Below are 25,454 nucleotides of genomic sequence, written 5' to 3'. Positions count from 1 at the left end.
TTTGAACCTTGGCCCTTAAGTGGGATATAAGTGGGGATTGTACAATGGGTTCGTTCGATGGCCTGGATGCTGTTGGCTCAATATCTAACGCCCCACTCACATCTAATTTAATCTAATATAAATATAGCGAATAAAATTTTTCATGGTAATACGGACACAAAACCATTCCTTTACGGATGATAGGCGAGTGTGTCTTTAATATAGTCATGCTATGCAATCATATCTCAGTTTACACATCCTATTGTCTACTTTGCGAAATTCAGATAGGCGTAGATTTGATGTCCTCTCTCTCCTCCTCTCACGAGTCCGAAACTCGTGTCGCGAAATCGAGTCAAATAACGTAAAAGGACATTATCTCGACATTAGCGATTTTGACTATAAGCAATGGAAAATATCGACTAGTACAGATTTTTTTCCTTATTTGCAAGGGTAATATCGCAAAAACCACCTATTATTTGGGCTGTTGAAAATATCGCTTATTTATGGGAAACATCCGAGGGGGGGATAATTTGCCTGAAATCTGTACACCACTTCCAAACATTTTTTAAGTTTCTATGGTGGACTCCTGACACTTCTAACACTACCTTCACTTATTTTCTTCTATTTATGAAAAAAAAACAGAAAAAAAACTTATACTCACATACCCTTTCGTAGGGCGACAGTGGGAAATTTTCCTGGGGATGCATAAAAGACCCGTCAGTTGGCCTGGATAGCCGTGGCCATAAGAGTTATCTTACGCTACCTCCTCTTCTAATCTAATCTACTCTTTTGTAGATTATGAGGAGGAAAATCTATTTTGAAGTGGTTAGAATCTTGCAATATGTTTATTTCGTATGGGAATCGATGGAATATCGTAGAGATTATGTTCGAAAAAATCGTTAAAATCTAATTTTGAAAATTTTGCCTTTGCAATACAAATTTCTTTACAATATTTAGATTTTGATGTATTTTGTCACAACATGTACATATCAATCTTTCTTGTGGCCATCGCCGTCTTAGCTTTGGTGACCAACCTCCAGGACAAAACGATGGAAAAGTCCCTTCGCAGGTTGTATGTTTGTGCGTCCCTCGGTGGGGGAGGGGGCGGGGGGACGCTGCGCCGACCGCTCATGACGCTATGCTGGAGGAGGCGCAGTACCTAGCCGCGAGGGCTGTTTGGCTCCGGCCGGGGTATAGCGTCAGGCATCGAGGGGCTCAGGAGATCAAGTCTGCCCTTCGGAACCTCTGGACTCGGCCATAAGACACAGGACAGGCGGTCAAGACAGTGCCCAACACAGACGCTAGTTATAGCGCGATTCACTAATTCGGTCGACATCTGCGGAGTCTAAAGTCCAGAGCCAGACCCTCGCAGCCGCCTTATTCAGCGAATCAGACTCATGCTCTCGCAACACATTGCTCAGCACCGTCGGCGTAGAGAAGTTGAGCGATCTCTTGAAAACCTCAGAGAGAGGCCTCGGAATCACAAATGGCTCGCCCCTGCCACGGGCGGTACACACGAGCAGTTCACGAGTCACTCCACGTCTTAGGAATGAGGCAATTATCCTGGCCACATACAAATGACGGAGTGGCAGGATGTCTCATCTCTCATACAAAGAGCGCGAGTGGTCTCTACCGCGCGCAAAGGACATAGGCCTAATGAGAGACTTTTGGGCCCTTGCGAGCGGCAGCAGGTGGGACTCACATGAGTTGCCCATAGCAGGACTCCATAAGCAAGTCTGGATTCAGCCAGCGCAAAATATGTATATGGCCCTGATCAGCTGCTCACTACAGACATTTCTCAATGCAAAAACCTGGCGCACAAGTGCACAGATATCTCCTCTGACACGATCAATGTGAGGCTTCCAGGTCAGGTGCGAGTCTATCACAACCCCCAAATACTTGAAGTCCGGGACTCGACTGATCCTCATACAGTCATCGGCACAGTCGCCGACGGCGCGCGCGCAGTAGGGGGAATGGCTGATAATCCCGTCGACCGTCTCCTGGCCCAGGCCGAACTCCATTATGACGGTTTTAGAGCTCAACATCATTCCGTTGTCAGCCAGCCACCTTCTCACCAACAGCAGATCTCTCTTCATAGCCTTACGGGCCTCCAACCTCGACGGCGCATCATGGATCAGCGCAATGTCATCCGCATAGGCGGTGATATGTCCCACGAACACAGACTTAAGAAGGTCGTTTATGTAGATCAGGAACATCAGCGGACCCAGAACCGAGCCCTGGGGGACACCGCACACACAGGGCACCGAGTCGCTGACGCAGACCGGTCGGAGCCTGACGTGCTGGGAGCGGTTCGTCAAATATGTGTCGAGCCAGTTGAGGGAGACACCGCGGAAGCCCGCTGATTCCAATTTCTCCAGGAGGATGCCATGGTTCACCGAGTCGAACGCCTTCGTGATGTCGATGAAGACGGCCGAGACGCTCCTGCTAATCCGACGGTTCAGGCTCTCGTGTAGCTTGTGAGCAAATCTTGCCAGGACGTCCTCCCCGGTCCATTCTCGGGACACATCGGATACGGGAGCACCTGATCAGCAAGTAGACCTCCCGCGCAGTCACCGAATCCAGGAAAAAAGACTGAGCAGCCGACTCACCGGTGGGAGGGACACTGGTAGGCTCCACAGACAGCAGACCGCCAACCACCGAGCCGAAGAAGTTGTTGATCTCATTGCAGATCTCGTCGCCAGCCGTTAAGGCGGAGCCATCCCTTGCGCAAATCGACCTGATGGCGGTCGAACGGTCTGAGCCGCGATTTGTAATCTCATTCACGACTCTGTGAAGTGGTCTGTTACTCCCAGCTGTTGAACCGATGTCTCATTCTCCACCACTGCGCCCGTGGGATTCCTGATGTATATGTGATCCAGGCAGGTGGAGGAGGATCGGGTGATCCTGGTGAGCTCACGGATATTAGGAGACAGACCATCCTCTGACATTATGCCCTCACACTCATTGCTGGTAGAAGGGTCCTGTATGTTGATATTCATGTCTCCCAGAACGTATAAATTCCGGGCAGCAAGACAATCCAGGCAGTCCCCCAACTCGCGCACAAATACAGTGATACTGAACCTGTGAAGGCGGTACAGGCACAGGACGGTGACGGTACGGCTGCCAATTTTGTCAAATTAGAGCCTCAAATCCTATCCAGGTCTCTAAAAGAAACAACTAAAGAATATTTACGACCCTTTTCAATGCATTTTCACCCAAAGTAAAGGACATAAGTTGCGTGTTTCTGTTCCTGAAAGATGTGCTATTGATTAATATTATTCAACTTGCGTGGTTTTTATCGGCTTTTCTGGGTATTTGAAATTTTTCAATTAAACATCAAACGTTGTTAGCAACAATACAAAGTATCTCAGACTTAAAGCCGCAAACATACTCCTCGTGATCCTTAATGTTGTCTCGTCATGCTTCTCGTATATAAACAGTTTAAGTCAATATTAATTTTTGTAATTAAGCTAACGATGCAGGATCTTTCTATCGGTTTTGTCCCGCTGAGGCTGTTGTAATAAATATTCTTATTCTAATATTGGATAACTATTGAATAGGAGAAACGACCTCAAAGATCTGAAATTAATATTAAATTTTATTTCGACTTGAAAAATTCTGCCGCAGAATTTGCTTCCTAAAAAATAAATATTTGCGCATGTTTATTATTTTCTATGACACTGAAAACCATGAAAAATGGAATGAATTTATCAAATTTGTGAAATAAAATTGCATTGCATTGACAAAATATTTTTACGATCAAAAGTTCCTTCTACAATGCTATGTTTTATAATATTATAAAATATAAAATTTTGAAGAATATATGAACCATGTCATGTGACACGCCAAAATTGTTCAAAGCTTAAGTGTAAGGATTCACTGTGATTATTTTTCGGCCAGGGATTGGTGTTCGACGATGTACGGAAGTTAAGTGTAAGGGTTCGTTATAATCATATTTTTAATTTAGTCGTGACGCCACTCTCGAAAACAACTTGAATTATTTTGAGAGCTCTCAAGTGTGATTATTATAATATGTTGAAAATGAAAAAGGTTTATAGAAGCAGTGGAGCGAGGAATGAAATTAATTTAAAAAACCCCTTCTTCTTGGCTTTCTTTTTCTATTCTCCATGTATTTGTTTCTATATTACAGGTATCATCAATAAATCGTGTTTTAAGAAATCTAGCAGCACAAAAAGAACAACAGGTTCAAATGCAACCACAGTCTGATTTGCCACCCGTTGAAGACGTTTGCGATAAACTCAGACTTTTCAATGGTCACCAAACTGTTTCACAACCAACCTGGAGCCGTCCAGCATCATGGTATCCACCACCAATCGCCACATTCTCATTATCATCTGCTTCTGGTGCCACTGTGCTTGCAGATTCCATCATACCTAAGAATAGAAAAGGTGAGACTAAATTTGAAGTATACTCAGATAAATATTTTTTTAGAAACCTTCCTTTGAAGAAGAGTAGATTGAATGATTTCTCAAGTGACCTTATTACAAAATTGTTCACTTTCGCTTGTCTACACAAATGCAAACTGCGGCTTAATCAGAAAAAAATATTATCTTATTCTTAAAAGTAAACATATGCTGCGAGATAAGTTCAACTCTATTAAATAGAACATTTCCGATTTCTCTAAATGTGACTAGTCGAAAAATGAGCAATTAACGGTCAATAATCGATTAATGTGTTGATTAATATAATATACTAAAAAAATAAAAAGACGAAAATAAGAAAGACATGAATAAGTACATGAAAAATATTGTTCGTAATATTAAATAGAGAGAATTTCAAATTGATCATGCATCTTGATAGTCCCTTTAAACTCATTCTTCACAAAGGAAACACGATTATTGATTAGAATAGAGTATATATTAATTCAGAAGGTGAAAATTCAAAAGGAATAAAAGGTCAATAGTACAAGACTTTGTGTAGTATCTTAAGTCCGATCGCATCAAATGGCTGGAAATCTATAGGCTGAATTATTTCAATAAAAAGTATAGAGAAAATATAAAATCAGAGGACACCAAAGTTCCGAAAAGCTTATGAGTCTGAATTAGTTCACTAAGCAGTACGTAATGGCATATCTTCACAAATTCAAATTTTTTCTGTTCTACTAAAACGTAAAATATCGTCATATTCGCTGGTGAGTCAATCAGAAGCGGACAAAAAAAATCTTTTTCGTCCTTTGATGTAGGTCTGATGCATCTCTGTTCTGTATGAGAAAGTCGGGATTTCGTATTCAGGATCGAGTCAGCTACAGGAATGTATTCTACCCTCATCACTATCTCTCGCTCACAGTTCGTATTTCGCCTCATTTAACATTCTGGCTCACCCTTCATGACTAGGTGTCCTCCAGTTGGAGGAATAATAAAATCCTGTTAGGGAAAACTCATTCTAATGGAAAATATTTGGAAAATTACGCACGCTTTCCACCATATCATGTGCACACATTTTTTCCACTCTATCGTATTTCGGTTTATCCCGTCACACTTTCATCTTCTCCTGTGCCTCAGCACATCCCCTCGGTTTTACGGCTTTCTGAGCAAATTTAGACAGAGGGAGATTCAATGTGACACGTGCTCTTGACAGTTGATGCTTATCTTCGCTCCATTGCACAGTGAAACGACATAGTACAGGTCTACTACCAAGTTTGGAAACTAAAAAAATTATTCTAAATGTTTCTTTATCTTTTTAATATTACATTAGAATTTTTCACTACTATCACCACTATTAAAAATGACTACTGTTACTATTACAGTCCAAACTTTTTTTATTTAGACCACTTACATATAGAGTATAAGACATACATATCCATATAACCAGCCAAAATTGAAGTAGATTCTAAGTCATTACGAATGGCAGAGATAAAGACGGCTGATTGGACTTACAATTACTTTTTCTGTGCTGCTTGCGGTATTGAGTTTCTTCAAATCTTCAATTCAATTCAGTGCATGGTTGTAAGTCTGCCCGGCTTCCCCGCTACATCCTGTTCTCATTTCTTCCATCGTTTTTGTTTTTTCTTTTAAGTAATTAGTCTATCATAGTATTAAAGTTTTTCCCTCAATGTCTGTCGAACAGCTACTACATGTATGCTAGACAACACTTTCAACCTCTTCTTTCGCGCACTGATTGACAAAAACTCCCACATGTAAATGTCGCCACAAAATACATCCAGTGATAGGGCTTATCCATTGTTTTGCCCCTGAGGATGAATCTGAATGCTAAGACGGTGATGGCCGCATGGGGGGTGGGTCAAAAACAAGCGCGAAATAATGAATAAAAATATTAAAATTAAATTGAGATTCAGACTGACTGTTAAAAAAAATATTGCAGAAAAATCTTTTCGATCTCAATCTTAGGCCATTCTAAACATATTTGAATTCTTAGTAAAGAATTTTAGTGTTCTCTCATTGTATTCATTATTCATTTTATTTACTTGATCACACAAGTGAAAATAACATATCCGTAATTTTCATTTTAGGCAAAAACTTATTTGGCTTGTAACTAAACTTACCCTCTAAGCACACGTAAAATGTTTGCCCTTGAAGTTATCACTAATGATCGAAACTTATAATACTGTTTACTTAGAACAAAATTTTGTCTTGAAAATTATCAAAATCAAAATATAGCCTAATTTCTGATTACAATCGCGATTTGGCTGAAATAAATCATAATGAATGAAAACAATTTTTTTAATTTAATATAATATCGTTTAAACAAATAGACTTTTTTCATTTTCAACGCGAAACACCCGCGAGGTTCCACTCTCTTTAAATTAGTAAACTTTTGGATTTATGGCTATAATACAATATTCCTGATGACTGGCATTAAAGAAAAATAATTGAAGATGTACTCGTATGGTCTGCCTTTGCAAATCAGACGACCGTACACTTATTAACCGATTTATTGACTTTTGTTACTGATTTCGATAAAAAAGATATTTCATAAAACGTTTTCAGTCATCCAATCACCTAATTCATATAATCAAAACTTATACTTAAGCTCAAAGCTTTTTCTCATAAGTATTTCATGGTCTACAAATTTCTTCCACAGAAATTTAATTCTTGTGACAGTCTGCATTATATTAGGATAATTAATTTTTCTCAGTTCGTTTTGGTTACTAGACACAAAACAAAGAATAATTTTTCATTATTTCATATTCAAAATTCAGTTGTACTGCGCTAGTTTCCAAAAAGCGTTTTTCCTAACTGTAGGACATGTAAAAAGAAATGCGTATTTAGTTTCGTTAGTACATAAAAAAAACTAGAAAAGTTCATTTCTTACAATGGCAATACCACAATGACACCCTCTTTACAAATTGATCATTCATGGAAGTCATTCCGTCGCCTTTTTTGTCTCGCAATTTCGATGGCTCTTTGTAACTGAAGTCAATTGATATTGAATGGTGCAAAGACGCCTTTGTTAGCAAGACCCTTCATTTTTTACTGACTATCTTCGGCAGAGTTCGACGGAGTGCATTCGGATGAAACGGGAAGCGGAGAGGGGGACTCCAATGCCGGTTCTACGGGAACAGAAGACGATCAGGCGAGACTTCGCTTGAAGCGGAAGCTCCAACGCAATCGTACAAGCTTCACTAATGACCAGATCGACAGTTTGGAGAGTGAATTCGAACGGACACACTATCCAGATGTTTTTGCGCGTGAGCGACTCGCTGCCAAAATAGGTTTACCCGAAGCACGAATTCAGGTGAGATAGAGAGAAACATTCTATTAAATTTAAATATCAGTTCAAACTTTGCAATTAAAACTCAGATGAGCAAAATTAATTTGCGCTTCCTTACAATGCCGATACTTAAAACATATATGCAAAAGCGCAAATTAGTTTAGGATATCTAAAAATATTGTCCAATTTTCCTCATAGTTCTAATAAATACGATGTTTTCCTCTTTCTGAAACATTTACCTGAGGACATGAAAATTGTTTGAATTTTATGCTCTTTTACTTGGTGTTGATATTATGTCGATATCTCAATCAGGGGCCGAGATATCGTAAAATGCAGAATGATATGTGTAAAAGAGCAACAAAAAATAAGTTGAAACACCGCCTACAATTCTCTTAATATGTATTGTAACCACCAGTAGAAAAGAAATTAAGCCAAGCTTTATTGAAATTGCCTATGTCTTAAGACGCGAGGGCAATTACACTCAACTCGTGTTACTGTAAAAAAGTTAAACTATGTAGAAAATGTGTAGCTTTGAGAAATCACTATTAATAAACACAGCAACTTTATCGTTAAGTTTTTATGCTTGTCGAGCTGGTAAATTTATAAGTCTACAAAAGCACAAAGTTGTGAAGGCAGTTGTGAAACAAAACAAATAAAGTGTGCATTATTACGGTTAAGTAATCTGGTCCATCTACAAATTTTGAGTATAGATGTTTTAGGAACCATGTAAACCAATACTCAGTATTGGAGTGCTCATTATTGAGATATTTAAGTAATAGGAAACATGACATTCAGTTATGCCTTTATCAGCATTCCTTAAGCAATAATAGGCAAAATAGCCGGCGAAACCTAAAATGTGTCTTTTTTTTGTATTCGTGTGCTATTGGTGTCTTTTCTAGCCCAAAGATCTATGTTGAAATTGCGTTTGACTTCAGACGAGGTGAATTGCGTAAATAACTCCGCGTTTTCATGTGATTGTCCTGAACCATAGAAAGTAACGCAATGTAAGAAGTCGTTCGGAGATTATTGTTGAATCTGTCTTTCTGGAATCTTAAACATGAAGATTTATATTTATGGAATTTCAATGAACTTCTTTTTGACTGGACAATTGACATCATCAGCAATATGGAGATCATAATACAATTTCTGAGATGAGATGCTGCTAAAATTAGCATATTTTATGGAATATACAGAGTCTTTGACCCACTGACAAAATATGTCCTAAAAAAAGCTATAACATGTATTCTATCGCGAATTTGTGGTTTTGTTGAGTAGACATTGAATATATTGAGACTAAGACGTATTGGTATCTTGACTACGACATGAGATGGACGGACCGATGGGGGCGAGTCAACAGCAGGAGCATAGGAGGCCTCTCAGGAAAATCTTTTTCACATAACACAAATGGCAAAAACAGCCAAGAGTCAACGTAGGTGGCAATCAAGCAAAGCAGGCGCTTCTGTTCATGGTAAAATTCACCAGTCACAGCCTGATGTCATTGCACTCTTTATGTAAGCCATCACTCCCAGCTCCTTAGCAGGAGGCTTCTTCCCAGCTCAGAAGCGTTTTGAAAGCAAATATCACCAATTTTGTTTGCCTAGTTCCTAGTTCATATATTGAAATATATCTTCATCAGAAATTAAAAAAAAAAACTCTTTTTTAGATTGGCATAGTTTAGACACTCATAAAGCACACCGTAGATATACGCTAAAAAATCGAAATATGAAAAAAAAAATTGTTTGTGATTGGAGCAATAAACTCTATTAAACTTCAGAACATGAGATGAACATATTTGACGCATAATAAAAATGGTTTAGAATTTGTGATTTTTTTACAGGTATGGTTTTCTAATCGACGCGCCAAATGGCGGCGTGAGGAAAAATTACGTAATCAGCGGCGCACACCCCCCGCAGATCTACCAGTCGATCATGGCACACTTGTAGATCTAGCTCCATCAGGGTCACCACGTACGCATAGCTCTAATCCTTTCGTACCGCCTCTCAATTGCCCTATGTATTCTGACTCATACAAGTAAGTAAAAACGAAATCTTATATTGATCGAAAGTGTATTTTATTATTGTTCTGAACTTGTACCAATAAGATTTTATTGTTTTAGGTAAGTTTATGCCACTGGATTTTCATTCAAATTATATGTAGGTGTATTATTTGTCTATAATTTCCAAAAAAATCTTATTCTTAGGTTATATTTGTGAAACCATGTAATTGCACAACCACCAGATAACATAACACAATTTCGACCAACTGACAATATTATCAGCGCATGAATTCATTCTCTCTCTTTTTATTCACTGTCTCACAAAAGTGAAACTTTAACACCCCGAACAGACTGGGCTTTTTACATTGATTACACAGACCCGGGACTTTTTTACGCCCTTACGGGACCTTTTTTCCCAAAATGCCTATTTCTGCCAATTTTTGCTCGGGAAGATCGCGGAAAACGATCTGATCACCTTCGCTCTGCATTTATTTAACGTTTCATATGAATTTTTACCGTGAAAATTCTCATTTTCGTGAAAAACATGTTAATATACTCAGCTGTGTGGCAGAGTGAAAAAGAGAATCGACACTGTAGGGTGCCTTTTTCAAGTATCGTCACAGCTCGGGTGATTAGTACAGCCGCTCGGCACTCGTCGGACTGTTCTACTCTTGTGCCAATGTGTTTGAACGTCACTCCGAGGCCAATATTTTGGAAATTGGCAGGAAATATTTAGTTTTTCGTGAAATTAGTGAGCAAGACGTGAAGAATATTGCAGAGAAGTGAGAGTGGAAGATGTTTCCGAATAAAAAGCTGCATCTTCTGCGAAGGATTAATGATAAAGGCCGGTCAACTGCAAGGCGAGTTGCAGAAGATGAGCTCAGAGAGAAATTGCCGAAGAACGTCTTCCGTGCGCATATTCTTCAGCATCACGCCAATGCATTGCTGACAAACTGAAATAGGACGATTTCTGGAGGAAAAGAATCACTGTGAACTGATTTAGAAACAACACGAGAATACGCGGTAGACACTGAGCGAGCCATCAGATATTGAGAGCGAGCCTAATCATCAGTTTTTATCAGGAAATCCTTCGTCCCGAATTAAAATTTACGGTGAGTAATTAAAATCAAATTAAATCATGATTAGAAGTTAATGATTATGATATTTTCAGGGGAATTCTTCCAAGATCTATCCAGAATATTGCAGTACCAGCTCACCTTCTGTACTTTCTTGGACCAAAAGACGCCGCGAATAAAGATCAACGCTTTTTGATGGAGTGTGATTCAACCTGATTCCCGGCTCTAGATCTCGCTGACGCTCTCGCTAGCGTTTACTCAGAATATTCACCATTCGTGGTATTAAATACGGAACTAACAATGCAATGAGTCGCGACCTTTATATATTTTTAGCCAAATTATCTCAAAAATTCTGTAAGAATTGACACCAAAAACTTCCATATAAAATAATGCTTATGATTTTGTATAATTTTAATTTTGTGGGAAAAGAGAGAAATAAAAACCTTGCGTAAAATGCACTTTAAATTTGTGTTTTTGGCTATGACGGAGAATTAAATAGTTAATTTGAGATATTTTATGTCGATTTCCGCGATACTTTGCTGTCTGAAAAGTATAACTGAGTAATTGCCGATAGCGCCGCGTTTAGCATTAAAATCGGCGCTGTCTGCTTAACTTTAGCACAGAAGCACGAAAGCTCCAAAGCGCTAGAGCAAAAAAGGGTCTTAGAACGAGTGCTCTAGAGAGAAGTCCCCGCTCGAAAAAAGTCCCTCAACTGTTATAAAGGTTGAGTCTGTTCGGCGTGTAAGTGTACATCTTTCTGACTACAAACGTCTCTATCATAAGAATAATTCAATGAAATTCACATGGAAAATGTTCCATTGAATATTTACTAAATTACTGTTGGGTACCAGCCCGCAGAGGTCACTCGCGTAGCGAAGAGAATGCCCATCTGGCATCCCTTCTTAGAATTTACTTCTCACTTCTGAGAACCCACCGATTAGAGTTAACACACCTATAATTAATCAAGCAATAAATATTGAATTAAATAGTTATTAGTCACTGTGCCATCTCTCATCGGAAGAGGAGAGGGGTTGCACACAACTTTCAACCGCTTCCGCCATTTGGAGATAGGCGAGGAAAAGTGACTACTGGCAAGAGGCTGACCGAGCCTCACTTCGCCGAGCCGTCACCTTTTCCTGTCTTCACCTCAGCACCATTATTAGTCACATAAAGATGGCCGGCGGCCGTTCAAACTGTCGGTAGATGGGAAAACACGAAACCCCTTTATGTTTCGTCAGATTTCGTTATGTTTAGCTTTTCAGAGGCTATTTTATTCGATTTTTTTCTCCGATTTGATAGCAAGGAAATTTTTAGGCTCCATTCATCATGTTTACCGGTGCTTTTTAACAACAACGAATTGAATTTATGAATCTTCAGTACATAATTACTTTTCATATATTAAGATAGCTAATAGATACCTTTTGAGTTTAAAAAAGATACAAAAATTTTATTTTAAAATCCTAGGAGAAATAGTTAAAAAAAACAGCTTCATATTAATAGCAGGATGACGGCTAAGATTCATTGCGGGTCGACATGGGTGGGATGTAGCATATTTTCTTTTGGGTTTGATATACTGTCAATTTCAAAAAGCGGAACAAGGTGAACATAATAATGATAAAGGTCTTTTTGTGTCAACAATTATCAATTAAAGCATGATATTTTAAATCATGTATAATGTAATAATTTTCAATGTAATCTGTTGTACATATAATTCTATTCTCTTTTCAGCATGGCTCCCATGGTAGGCTTTACGCAACCGATGGCGTCATCTCAGACAATTGGTATGGTAGCGGGCGGAGGACGTGAATTATCATCTCCGTACCAATGTCAAATGGTCCGAGGTTCAATGACTCCTTTACATCATGTTACTAGCACTTCCAGCGCCTATGATCTGCCCCTAACTTTCTCAGCTGCGCAGCGACACTGCAGTACAACTCATTCTTGCTACAGTAGTTCTACTTACCCACCTCCTAGTGGCACCACAGGTGATAATATAAGTTTGAATTTAAAATTACTGTCTAATAATTTATTAATACTAGGTATGGCTCCTCAATATCCAGACCTAGTCTTTGCTGATGGTCGTTCGTGGTGCTGTGCAGAAGAATCTACTGAACGAGGGCGCACGTTGCTACACTGAAGCCGTCCAAGACAAAACGGCTTACTGAAGTAATCAAGAGATGGGAGGAAATATTTTTATGAAGTAAAGATGACAAGCAAAAGCAACAAGATTTTGTCATATTGTATTAATGCGTTTATTGTTGCCAGGGGGTAATTGACGAGTTGACGGTGTAGACACCGTAAGAACCAATAATCATGGTGGTTCTTTTTCCACAATGGAGCGCTCGCCTCATAGTTCTTTGCGTTTTATAACCTAATTTTCTAACAATAACAATTCAGTTGTCACAGAGTATGCATTATACTACTCCATCTTCCTCATACGTTCGTTATAGCATAGTTACGCAACAAATGATGAAAATGTTAACCATCTTCTTCACTAACTTTGTATTCTAAAACTAAATATAATTCCACAGTCGCACAATGTATACACAAATTTCCAAAAAAATCCGGAACTTCTTTAAAACTTATATTCATACAATGTCACACACAATATTACTTTGAGATCTGAGTGTTGTAGCCACATTCCTTCGTACATCCACGAATTGAATGTTTAACTCTGGGATTACCATTTAAATATACTGCTCAGTCAATGGTGATAATTCTTTTGCGAAACTTGCGTTGATTTTAGAGTTTCGCACTTACATTGTCCCTGAAAGAGAGAACAAAATACAGGGTAAGTGGTGTTATATAATGCAAAGAGTTGTTTCCGAGAAGATATTTTCAATTTTCTGCACATAGTTTGGTATTACAAAAATATCGATTAGATTTAGATTAGATTTTATTTTTATCTCACTGAGGAACAGTGTACACCTGATAGAAGTATAATACAGATTTTCCTAAATAAAAAAATCTGTATTATTATATATTATCTATATTATAGCAAGCAGTAATTATTTGTTCCTTAAATTTGTTTTCTGTGTACCTTTCGGTACCACTTTACTTATAAGTACCTAAATATATATGCATGAAGTCCTTTTTTGAGCTATTTTGTGCAATACTGGAGAATATTGGCCTTATTGCTGAAAATATGTAGATAAGAGACTTTTAAAGTAGAAGCGCGGACATTGCGCAATGATGAGAGCATTTATATTTTGATTCCACAATCATGTGATCAATCCTGATCGGTGACTAATGATTAACAGATTCGAGAAAGAATTCAATTAAGGGGACTGTTCTTGGCCCTATAGTTTTTGTGGCTTATATGAACCAATGACCTCTAATCACTAGATTTAAATGAATAGATAAAAGCATATACAAATGACATAGCTCGAATATATCATAGGGAAATGTTATGAGGAAATTTTGCTTTTTCCATTCAACAATTTTTTAGTTTTAGAAGGGGCTTTTTAGAAGAAATCTTTTTTTTTTTAATAATTCTTTTCACTCTAATTTTCAGTATAGTAATATTTTCTGATCGGAAATGAAGCGGTAGACGAGAGAGGACAAAGGAATTGTGAGGGTATTGTTGTCCGTGCACTTAATCATGTTAAGTAATGAAGCAAAAGAGATGCGTTTCCTCCAACCGCGTTCGTCTGACCTATAATATGAAATAGTATCCAACTGCCCTATATACGTTAATTCACTCTGTTGCTCTTGCACCACTATTCTTAACTAAAATTAAAGCAATTCATGAACGGTATATTTTGGTTGTATGGGGCTTGTTGTGTTGGTAGTGGAGATGAGGGGTCTTAGGTTACACCTTTATTGGACCATATCTTCGCTGTTATCCAACCAATTTCGATTATCTTCTTACTTAAATATGTGTCTAGACGTTCTTTAATATGCCATATATACCATTAGTCTCTTACGTTATGAGCGTCAACAGCGCCGCAAGATAATAATAATAATAATATAATATAATTTATTTATTGATTCATGCCCCTGTTTTCGCATTTTCTTGCTTTTAGGATAACACTTCTAAGATTAGAAGACAGTAAGATGAAAAAGTTTTTGCTACTGTATTCAAAATGCTAAAAATATCCTTCTTACATAAATTTTAGATTATCATTAATGTCTTAAATAATTATAAGACTTTGATGTTTTATTTTCGGAGAAGATCCAGACTTACCTTCTGCCTCCGTATGTGAGAGTGTGGAGCCACTTGGTGATTGTTTGCTCGCGAACTTCTTGTATACAGCTGGTTGTGCTTCTTGCATGCTGGCAGAAACGAGGGTGGAGGCGGAAGCAACCATATCGGGATCAGGTGGCCGTGGTAAGCGCCTTCGGAACCAGCTGTGTCGGAGTGCTGCCCACGGTTTCATTCTTTGTATAGGATCGTACTCCAGGCAACATCGAATGAAGTTAATGAATAAAGGATCATCACATCCCTTGAGTGCCGACTTAAGACTGCGAGACTCCGGCAAGCACCTGTAACAATACACAATTTTATTAAAATTATTATAATTTTTCGGTCTGTTTATGAATTTGATATAATCTATAAAAAGATCGCGAATAACTTAAAAAAAAAATTCTTCTCTGTAGTACATCTCAGAAGCTTATTTTTTATCTTTCTGAGATCTAAAGGACCTAATGGTGAAAACCAAAGGGTTGTTAATGTTGGTTTTGAGTGCTATAGCATCTTACATCTCGACTGCATTCCGATGTACGGAGATACAAATTCGACACCGGAATATTTTTAATGCCGTTTCATTTCCTGATCGTCATGAAATGTTGAGGCATTTGCACGAAATTCTAGTTCTTTATGGCTTCGTCTGTTTTATTGAAAAAAAATCTAAATTAGAATTCAATCCGACAATTCGCGAATATAGACAAAATTTCTAAACATAACTGCATCTCGGCTTCTTCGGATGCATTTTGACTGTTTCTCGGACCAAGGGACACAGCATCTCCGACATTAGCAACCTCTTGGTGATAACACAATATTTTGTTTCTGCGGATAAATAAGTTTACTGCAGAGCAATCAGTTTTCTGGCTTGCTTTACGCTATTCGTTTCGTATATTTTTCTTCTTTCTCCCACATATTTAGAAATTATTTGCAGGGCTCTGAAGAGTTTATTTGTATGTGAGGTAACGCATTTAACTTTCAACACTACAGTTTTATGTTCGAATCCCACCGATTGAAAATGTTCGAACAAAGCAGATTGCAAAAAATTAAGATTTTCAATGGAAAATTAGAGCAGCCTGTTCAACAGTAGGTTACAGTCGATCGTTCCAGCTGTAACATACGTTTTACAGAAATTGTTTTCACGCTCTGTCCCGACATATATGAAGGTCAATTTTAGAAATAGTTATGGTTGATCGGAATATTGGCAATTTGTCACTATACTCTTCTTGAATATCTCCTCAAATAGTTGAGGTTGTGTCCCTCAACGGGACATTAAAGCCATTTTTTGTATTAAAAAAGTAATAAAATTTAATCTCACCTAAACTTTCCACGTGGCGTTTTTCCAGGTATCATCTTAGTGGTCCCATCTGGATTTGTGGACAACCGGCAATATCTTGGGTATCCTTTGGACGTTATATATGTAGAACGCTTTTTTGACTGTTCCCACATTTTCTCAGGAGGCATACCCAGCATCTCCATGATACATGACAGCTGGTCGAATTCATCCTCTCCCGCAAACAGAGCACTACCTGTATACAATTCCACAAGAATACAACCCAGAGACCACATATCAATTGCAGTTGTATATCGTAAACCCATAATCACTTCAGGGGCACGATAGAAGCGGCTTTGAATATACGTATAAACACGCTGTTCTTCATAACACGACGATCCAAAATCAATTACCTGAAAATAGAAATACCTAAAAATAACTGATTTGTGTCTTTAAAGCGTTTTAAAATGAAGTGCTGAATTAAATACAATCATATATGTATTGCGATTACTATACGGAAAAATTATAGTTAGTAACTTTGAATATACAAGTTGTGTGGTTTCATTATTCTTGCATGGAATTAAAACCACAGAATTTACCCAAAAATGCCCAATGTAAAAAAACTGCAGATTGCCAAAATGCAGTTACGATCCTTGCAAATTCTAATGACGAAATAATTATGCATTACTCGTAACGAAAGTACCTATACATAATTTTCTTTTATTAAAGTATTATTACTAAATAAACTTTTTAATAAACTATTGTTGTGTTTTCAGCCGGATCTTGAGATTAGATTAAACACGGGACGGCCTTTCTTTTCTCTTCACTCGCTTTTATTCTATTAACGACGTTTCGGTAATACGCGGGAATATTACACAGGATTAAAATTAGGCAACAGCATCCGAGGACGGGGAGGAGGAGTTCCACAGCTGTGGAGAGGACTGGAGTTGAAACTGTGGAGACAATCGATCAGTGCAGCGAATGCAAGCAAACGAGTTGGAGTGGAGTGAGCCAAGTGAGATGAGAAACAAATTCACCCCTAATTTTCATTATGTACGTGTGGATTACCTGTTGGAACATACAAATCCCGCATGAAACTCCTACTCCTTGAGCCTAAGAGGCTGCTCACGGGAATATGCTTTACCTATTGGAATACAATTTCCTCCATGAATTCTCCTTCCTTATGAGCGCCTTAGAGGCACGCCACTAAATCTGCTTAAGCTGCAATGAGACCAACTATTAGAAACCTGTCCAGAGCCTTAATTCGGCACGCGGAATTCTTCTGAATAGTCTTGTTTGAGTCGTCTCAAACAGTGGCGTCCTTTTTCTCCTCTCGACGTGCTGCTCGCGCGGGAAATCGATTGCGCTGCACTAGCACCACTTCCTGATGCGTGGCCAATGAGAACCACAGCTTATCAGGATATTTCCACTTCCGAATTGATTGCAACAGCGGTTTTCAAAAGCTTTCTTAATTCAAGCTTCTACTTCACATACAACAAATTTCCAAGTGAGAAAAATTACAAAATGGTGTATATATATTCACCTTTCCGGAAAATTCCCCTTCCGGGAAATCCCAGTACAATAGAATTCTATATTCGCGGTGCCCTAGGTCTTCGTTCCTTCCCCTCCAACCCAATAATAATAATAATCCCAGTGTGGTGAATGTGCGGGTAATAATACATTTAAACTTCACCGTCACCAACGGTTTTTCCATAGTACGAATAACAATTTCACCCCATTTATATAAATAGTGACACCAAACAATAAAATTACAGCCCTGAAGAAGTAGAAAAAGCTCTTTGAAACGTCGGTAATAGAATAAAAACGAGTTAAGAGAAAATAAAGACTGTTCCGTGTTTAATATAATAAACTATTATTAGACTAGGAAATCGAAAATACCTTAATTCCAGATCTTCCTTGTTGTTTGAGTAGAATATTCTCTGGCTTCAGATCGCAATGGATAATACCGTTGTCATAGAGTGCGTTCAGGCAGATGAGCAACGAGTGTGCAAACTTTCGTACAAGTTGCAATGAGAAGCCTTGAAACTTGTTTTTCTTAATCAACTCATACAGATTAATATATAACAATTCGAATGTTATGCACATATGATTTCTAAATGTAAAATAATCATATACATGAATGATATTGAGTGTATTTTCTTTGTCCTGCTTGCGCAAATGATAGAGAATACGTATCTCCTCTTGCGCCTGCTTGTGGAAGCGTTTTTCATTTCGCACCATTTTTAGTGCTACATGTTGATGTGTTTTATGATCGTATGCCTTTACTACCTGCAAACATAATTTTCATTATTAGTAATATTATATATATACATATATATATATATATATATATATATATAACATGTGGAAAAAATTTCGTTAAGAGAAACGAAACGTATTTGGAGACAAATAGTGTGAATATTTGTGAAGAGTGTGTTAAATGAAGAAGTGTGAGAGCAAGATTTCGAGAGAGCAGTAAAAAAAATTAAAAATTGAACAAACGCTTTAAAGCAAAATTAGTAAGTGGACGAAACATGAACAAAAGTTCTCAACATTTATTTGCACTGGGGTTCGACAAATCGACATTGAAATTAAAAACATACGAGTAGAAATTGAAGTAGTGAGAATAGGAGCGTTAGGGCTTCGGCGCAAAGCGTGGAGTGACTGCGGCGTTCTGAAGTGCACGTGAAAAATTATGCACGAAATGGTACTTTCGATGCGAACCAAGGGGTAGGTAATGTCGGAGATGCAGTGTCACTTGGTTCAAGATACAATCAAATTGCATCGAAGATACCGCGATGCAGTTGTAAATGTTTGCAAAATCCCTAGAATTTGCATCTCCGTGCATCGCGATGCAGGCGAGATGCACGATGCTAAGGCACTCAAAACCCACATTAGCCACCCCTTGATGCGAACTGGGCAAATCTGGTCAAGATAATTATGGGACCAATCAAGGGACAAGATAAAAGATAGGTTGAAGACTACGGAAATCATTTCAATAGTGACCCGGAAAAGTCTAAGGAGATTAAATCTAGCTCCTCTGCATCTTATTTCTGTGAAAAGGAGTCCCAGAAAGTCCCAAAAGGCAACGCATTCAGGGCAACACATCACATTCGTCACATTCAGGGTCCCGAAAGACGATTGTGAGGAGAAAAATGGCAGCAATGTGCCCATTGATATGAGAATGAATTCAAAGAGGCAGACTTCAAATTCTAAGACAAAGATTCTCGTGAGATGAGGTCTTTTAACACCCGAGGTGTCGAGTATACTATCGAGAAGTTTAGTGGCGATAAAAATAAAGGTTTTTGTGTGGATTTGTGAGTTTGGTGTCCGAGATAGCAAATTGGACACTACAAGAGAAATTCATAATTTGTAGCAAAATAATGACGGGAATAGTCAGGAATTTTATACTGCCTGTGAAATATGTGTCATTCTGGATCTACATGAAGCAATTATTGAAGAGATCTGGGAGAAGGTGAATACAAACCAAAATTCATCACAGATTGGTCAACAGGATGAAAAAGAAATTAACCCTTCTTCAATTCAATTTTTCGCACGTCTATGGCATTCTCACATAAATTATACATCGATGAATCTAATTTTTCACGGCAAATTTTAATTATGGCGAGCCCTTGTGCGTGCTATTACTTCTTTTTGTTTCCTAACATAAAACCTGATGTGTCTTGCCTCTCTTTTGACAGATGGGAGGAGGGGGGCTAACTAGTGTCTGGGCTACTTTGTTCCAAAATTTGCTCATGAATGCTATTTCCACACATCTGTTTGTTAACAAAAACAGTTCACAAACGGTGACTCGATTGTTAATGATAGAGCACATGATAGTGTTAAAATTCAGTTTATCAATTATAAGTTGTGAAGATTCGGCCGCTATGTTTCAATTGGTGAATTAACTAAAAGGCCGTCTCCGTTAATTCACCAAATTGTTGTGTTTGAAGCTAGAGGGCGCGCGGCCATCACTTCCTTTGTTACTAGCATATATAAGAGTCAGGGAATAAACGGGCGTTCTCTTGCACAGTAGATCTCAGTAAAGCCTTGTCAATACACTTCACAAATCAATTATAAGTTTCATATTACAATCTAGCCTTTGAAGCAGACCCCTATCAGAATTGAAACGTCGGTAGAAGAGGGAGATTATAGAAAGCAGTAATGTACTAGAAATTGGCTGTTTTCATCTTTTCATGGTGAGTGTGTATTCATACTCGTTTTTAGTTAACAAAGCCGAATTAAATGAAACGCATTCCCGAAAAAATGTTTTGCTTAAGTTTCCTATCAGTTCAGTGTTTGCATTGGTTTACTCTTTTTCAAATATTAGGAGTGACTAAAATTTACCTGTCCAAAACTGCCCTTCCCGATGATTTTAAGTACTTCATAACGATAAGCGACATGATCGTGTGGTATGTGAATGTAGGATCCTTGATCGTTGTCATAGTCAGAATTGTTCGCACCACCTACACCAGGTCGCTTCATCGCAGTGGCGCCAATAAAATAGATCTGCTTATAGTTGAGTATCTCATTGCGCTCATAGGGTGTAAGCTTATGGTGATACGCCATGAGAACATCCTGTGGATTCGCTACAGTCGTAATGGGGTTTGCCAATAGCGCTTTCTCCTCACCCTTGGTAATAAGCTCAAGAGCCCCAGATGCATCCTTAGCTTCTTCTTCACTCGTATTATTGTTTAAACTAGTGGTGTTATTATTTCTTACGATAGGCGGTAGAAGAGGAGCTGATCCACCTTCATCGTGAGTCCCTTCATTTACCACCTGAAAAATTCAAATTCAAATTATATTTAAAAATTTTATATGACCTCGCAAGAATAATTTTGTTCAACAATTAAAAAGAACTGTAAGGCTATGAAGACATTTAGATGTTCCTTCAATTATCCTAAATCGTATACATGTGAAGCAATCTAAAAATATTGAATTTTTATATTAAAAATATTGAAAATTTCACTGCCAGAAAAACGCGAATTTTACGAATGATTCCATATTTTATGGCCAAGAAATTATAAATGTAATTTTAGGAAAAAATCAGATTCCGAACACAATATAAAAATAAAATTATAATGGAAAGTAACTACTCTGTTTTCCCCATGCTTGCGATAAAATATTTGAATTTGATTTTATTTCGATTCTGATATCTGTCCTACTGTAGAAATAAATATCAATATCAATATATTACAACCAATTTGCTGTCACTAGATTAGTCACTAACCTCAGGGACAAAACAAAAGATTATAATTTTTTAGCCAATTTTAATTTTTCAATATAACAGTAGGAGACGACCACATATTATCTGGCAACCCAAGTAGGGTTGAGGAGAGAATGCCGATTGTTCAGTTTGTGGCAGTGAGGGTGATAGGTGGTGATTTGAGAAAAATTAGATAGATGGATATTTATTACGACAGTAGGACAAGGTGTCCTCTCTGATACAGAAAAGAAGTTCAGTTCTATCAGTCAAGCTGATCGGATGTGCTCTCTATCGCATCTGCAGAATGTTGTATTGTGAATCGTGTCGGGAGAAGATTTCGCGCGGGAGATCCTCTCTGGAGTGTTCCTCGTGTAAGAGTCTGTTTCACGACAAGTGCCTGAACTTATCACCGTCTCAGACGGGCGCGATCGCGGCAAATAGATCTGCTTTTAAGTGCCCAGCCTGCTCAACCTCCAAGAACCAGAGAAAGCTGTCCATCTCTGCTGAATCTCCATCGATCGTCACTTTAACGAACAAAGTTGATGATCTTCACACGTACGTCTTCAATAAGCTCAATCTGCTGGAGGAGTTAATCAATGAGAATCGTGAGTTGAGGGAGATACAATCCTCGCTTGAGGCAAAGAATCTTCTCGCCGAGAGGCGAATTGATGAATTGGAGAAACGAGTTGTACAGCTAACAAATGAATCCGATGACCGCACACAAAGAGGTTTGTCAACGGCACTGGAGATGCAAAATGTCCCGAACAATGAGAAACAGCTGCCCAGTGTGGAATTTGCCGCTGGCCTTCTGAACGAAGCCCTGAAAATTGATGTCTCTCCGGCTGATATCGAGAATGCACACATGAGGCCAATTAGAGCTGAGCGGAGAAATCTGCTTGTCGTCAAGTTCCGCAGTGACGAGGTGAAGAGGAACATCATCAAGGCCAGGAAAAAGGCCCATCGAGACAATAACTTCAGGGGTGTTTTTCTGGTTGACGCCAAGACCAAAATTTTCATCAATGAGCGACTGACGCCGCACAGACGGGAACTTCTGAAGACTGCAAAAGAGTGGAAGACGAAGCTCAACTTCAAATTCCTGTGGACTGACAACGGTGTGATTAGGATGAGAAGGTGCGACCCCTGAAAGGTTCTACGTTATCAACTCTATCTCTGACTTCGACAACTTGCCTGCCCAGGTGGCCAGCCAGGCCACTTAAATGCTCCATTCACCTCCATGGGCGCCTTCTGACGCGGACCTCAAGATCGTTCTGCAAAATATCCGGAGCATGAGGAAGAACATAGATCTTCTGGTGACTACTATTGAGTCTGGAAGCGCTGGAGGGGTTAAACGACCAAATATTATCTTTCTGACGGAAACCTGGGTCTCACAAGACGAATCCCTCACTATGCAATTGATGGCTACACGCTCCATGCAGTATGTAATGATTCTTATAGGGCGGGTGGAGTTAGTGCTTATGTGGGCGATAAATTGGGTGGAGTTTCTTCTCAAAAAGTTGATTTAAATACCGCGGACTGTATTAAGATAATCATGAAGCATGACAGCACAGATATAATTCTCTACTGTTTCTACAGATTCCATTTTAAGACTATTTCAGAGTTTTTGTATGAACTGGATCTGATTTTGGGAAGCATTGAGCACTGAGTGGCCCGACGAAGATCATCGTTCATTGCCGCAAAACCAAAATCGGGGGAATGAGGGTCCCCGAAGCAATAAATCTGCAAAAATTGACCAGCTTTCACCCCAAACACCCGCACACCTGAGGAAGGAGAAATAAAACTCCGAAACGTTGTGCCACAGTGGAAAGGAGTTAAGTTTTTCTTGGCCTTTGTTCCGTCACACACATTGTTACAGTATAATCTGGCCGAAACATAATTACAACTCAGAAAAAAGTTCAAATTTTTTCCCTGTGCCTGACTCCCATATATGACAGTTGGACATTTAAATCCCACCGCTTGCAATTGTTTAAACTCAGCAGAATGCAAAAATATGGCCTTTCACGTGATTACTGTTGAAGTTCCGGATGAAACATATGCTTCACTGAAATTGCCTCTCACACAATGCCCCTTATATAATAATGGGTCTTAAAATCATTATGGTTGGCCGGAAAATTGGCAATCTGTCGCCGTTAAAACAAACTTGTTAATGGGAGTGAGGTCATCACTGCCCGGCACCTATAGAGCAGAGACTGAAGTTCTTGGGCACTCGCGAGTGTCCTTCCTCAGCGACCAAACTTAGAGTTCCTATTCTACGCCAAGATACCTTGCTCAGATTGAGTACAATAGGCGTCTACAGTCGCAGTGTCCTAAGCCACATATGGTCTACCTGTCCTTTGTAACAATAATAATTAGGGTCCTTAGGTGTTTATATGATTTTAACTTATGATATTCGGAGTAAACATGCATCGAGTTGGTCAAATACACTTTAACTTATACGCAGCTAATCGTTCCTACTTTATAAAAAAAATGTTGTAAAAACCATAAGGTTTACCTTGAGTAGGCTCATGGTGCTTTTGTACAGTTCTTCGTAAGCCGGGTGATGCTCATAAAATCTCGTGCGCGTTTTTACCATCAGCGAGTGTGACTCGCCTCCTGAGTGTATCATAGATGTTGACAGACCTTCCGTGTCCGATTTAGGCATTCTTTTTGGCCTCCTCTGAGCTCCTTACATTCAGTTGCCTGCATGAGTATGATTGTAATTACTGTATCTTTTTGAGAAAAATAGCTTACCTGTGCGCAATTGATTTCCAGTGGACTATTTAGAGACCACATGGAAACGGCTAAGGTTTTACGGGTAAAACATATAATAATACAAAGTTTTTCGCAATAATTACCACATTTATTAGCCACTTGAATTTAATAGCAGCTTTACTGAGAAATAATGACGTTCTCTATTTCTAACAGCCACAGAAATGCACCCCACACAGTGATACTCCGGGTTTCCTATTAAAAAAAATATTTTTGACAGAGTGATGCCATCCCGGTTGGACTTCATCTGTCAAAATGCAAACAGTATGGAGGTTGTGTAAGTACTTCAAAACAATTACCATACGCAAAATTAATATTAACATAAAATAGAATAAGGTGAACTACCAAGATTGTGAAATATAATACGAATACATTACCAGAAAATTATACATATCTTGAAAATATTAATATAGTGTACATCAAAGAGTGGGAAAAAATCAAAGAATAATGGGAAAGGGACGACATAAAAAAGAAACAATAAAAGACACAAGGCCAAAGCTGTACCGTCTGAAAGTAATCAAGAATCTGGATTACTGGTTAGCTTTGTGTCTTGGCCCTTAAGTGGGAAGTGCTCCTGGGGATGCATAATATACCACGCTGTTGGCCTGGATGCCGTGGCATAAGTTATCTTACGCCACCCCACTTTCAATATAATGCAATGAAATGTCTACTATAAGGCAGGTTAGACTCTGCCGGCGTTATTAAGTTGTAGGTTTTGTTTCCAGTACTTTAGCAGTAGTGATAGTATATTACTCTCCTATTATTCTCCTATACCAAATATACACTAATCCCGTAGGGCCGCCTCTCCCTTCAGGAGTGGACACGCGCCTCCGCAATGCGTGACTGTGTCTTTCGGTGGTCTCTCTGTGTCGCGCTGGTTCCTTCCGTGTCGTGGGTTTCTTTATGTGTGCCGCCCGTTCCAGTGTTTGCTTGGTTACATGTGGCTCTCGCCATTGCTCTTCGTGCCGCTGGAATGTCTTGCGTGGATAGTTTTTCCCCAACCGTGAGATGCCTCCATGTTACTTCTTCAATATGTTTCTCTCTTCTTTTTCCCTGCTTCTATTGTCTTTCTTTTTCTTTCTTCTTTTTCTTTTTCTTTCTTGCTTTTGGTTCACTTCTGTTTGTTGCTCGTTTCAAGTCCGTTTTTGAGTGTCCTTTCTCACCGGAGTCTGGATTATGGTTTGCATCGTCCGTTTTTCTCTGTCGGTTAGAGCTTAATTAATCCTAACTGGACACATTGGCGGCACCACAAGCTCATCAGAGCTTAAGCCGCCTCTTATCCC

The 25,454-nt window shown here is 38.8% G+C and overlaps 2 protein-coding genes across 6 annotated transcripts in view; one reads left to right on the top strand and one right to left on the bottom strand.

The window, feature by feature from the left end:
* Nucleotides 1-12,891, top strand: part of LOC132257116 (paired box protein Pax-6-like) — a 33,229-nt gene extending 20,338 nt beyond the window's left edge. Inside the window, exons 3-7 of one of the 2 annotated variants that reach the window (XM_059753884.1) lie at nt 4,130-4,388; nt 7,451-7,695; nt 9,509-9,702; nt 12,472-12,728; nt 12,783-12,891. In XM_059753884.1, the coding sequence (XP_059609867.1) occupies nt 4,130-4,388; nt 7,451-7,695; nt 9,509-9,702; nt 12,472-12,728; nt 12,783-12,880 (1,053 nt within the window). In that variant the 3' untranslated portion in view covers nt 12,881-12,891. Of the gene's footprint in view, nt 1-4,129; nt 4,389-7,450; nt 7,696-9,508; nt 9,703-12,471; nt 12,729-12,782 lie in introns of those variants that run through there. The other variant, XM_059753885.1, reaches the window with a different exon arrangement.
* An 80-nt stretch (nt 12,892-12,971) lies between these two features.
* Nucleotides 12,972-24,491, bottom strand: LOC132257115 (putative dual specificity tyrosine-phosphorylation-regulated kinase 3 homolog). 4 transcript variants are annotated; one of them, XM_059753881.1, is made up of 7 exons: nt 24,258-24,491; nt 23,915-24,102; nt 20,547-20,978; nt 18,099-18,488; nt 16,245-16,612; nt 14,930-15,228; nt 12,972-13,510 (listed from the first exon to the last, which is right to left on the bottom strand). In XM_059753881.1, exons 2-7 carry the CDS (start codon nt 24,062-24,064, stop codon nt 13,500-13,502), a joined length of 1,650 nt encoding a protein of 549 aa, XP_059609864.1. In that variant the 5' UTR covers nt 24,065-24,102; nt 24,258-24,491; the 3' UTR covers nt 12,972-13,499. The 4 variants fall into 4 exon arrangements, with proteins under 4 accessions (XP_059609864.1, XP_059609862.1, XP_059609866.1 ...); XM_059753879.1 differs by having other exon boundaries at nt 24,154-24,489; XM_059753883.1 differs by lacking the exon at nt 18,099-18,488 and having other exon boundaries at nt 24,154-24,470.
* Nucleotides 24,492-25,454: the final 963 nt, after the last annotated feature.

Source organism: Phlebotomus argentipes, unplaced genomic scaffold (assembly GCF_947086385.1).
Source record: "Phlebotomus argentipes unplaced genomic scaffold, Phlebotomus argentipes genome assembly contig_75, whole genome shotgun sequence".
Lineage (NCBI taxonomy): Eukaryota > Metazoa > Arthropoda > Insecta > Diptera > Psychodidae > Phlebotomus > Phlebotomus argentipes.
The sequence above is the reverse complement of the archived record's forward strand: the minus strand, read 5'-3'. Positions and strand labels throughout refer to the sequence as shown.

Bases quoted from the DNA above. Each gene is read 5' to 3' on its own strand.
- LOC132257115 (XM_059753881.1), bottom strand. From the start codon at position 24,064: ATGCCTAAATCGGACACGGAAGGTCTGTCAACATCTATGATACACTCA. The intron at 18,489-20,546 runs GTAAATTTTAGT...TTATGTTTGCAG, and splicing joins GGAAGGGCAGTTTTGGACAG to GTAGTAAAGGCATACGATCA. The intron at 15,229-16,244 runs GTGAGATTAAAT...GTATTGTTACAG, and splicing joins ACGCCACGTGGAAAGTTTAG to GTGCTTGCCGGAGTCTCGCA.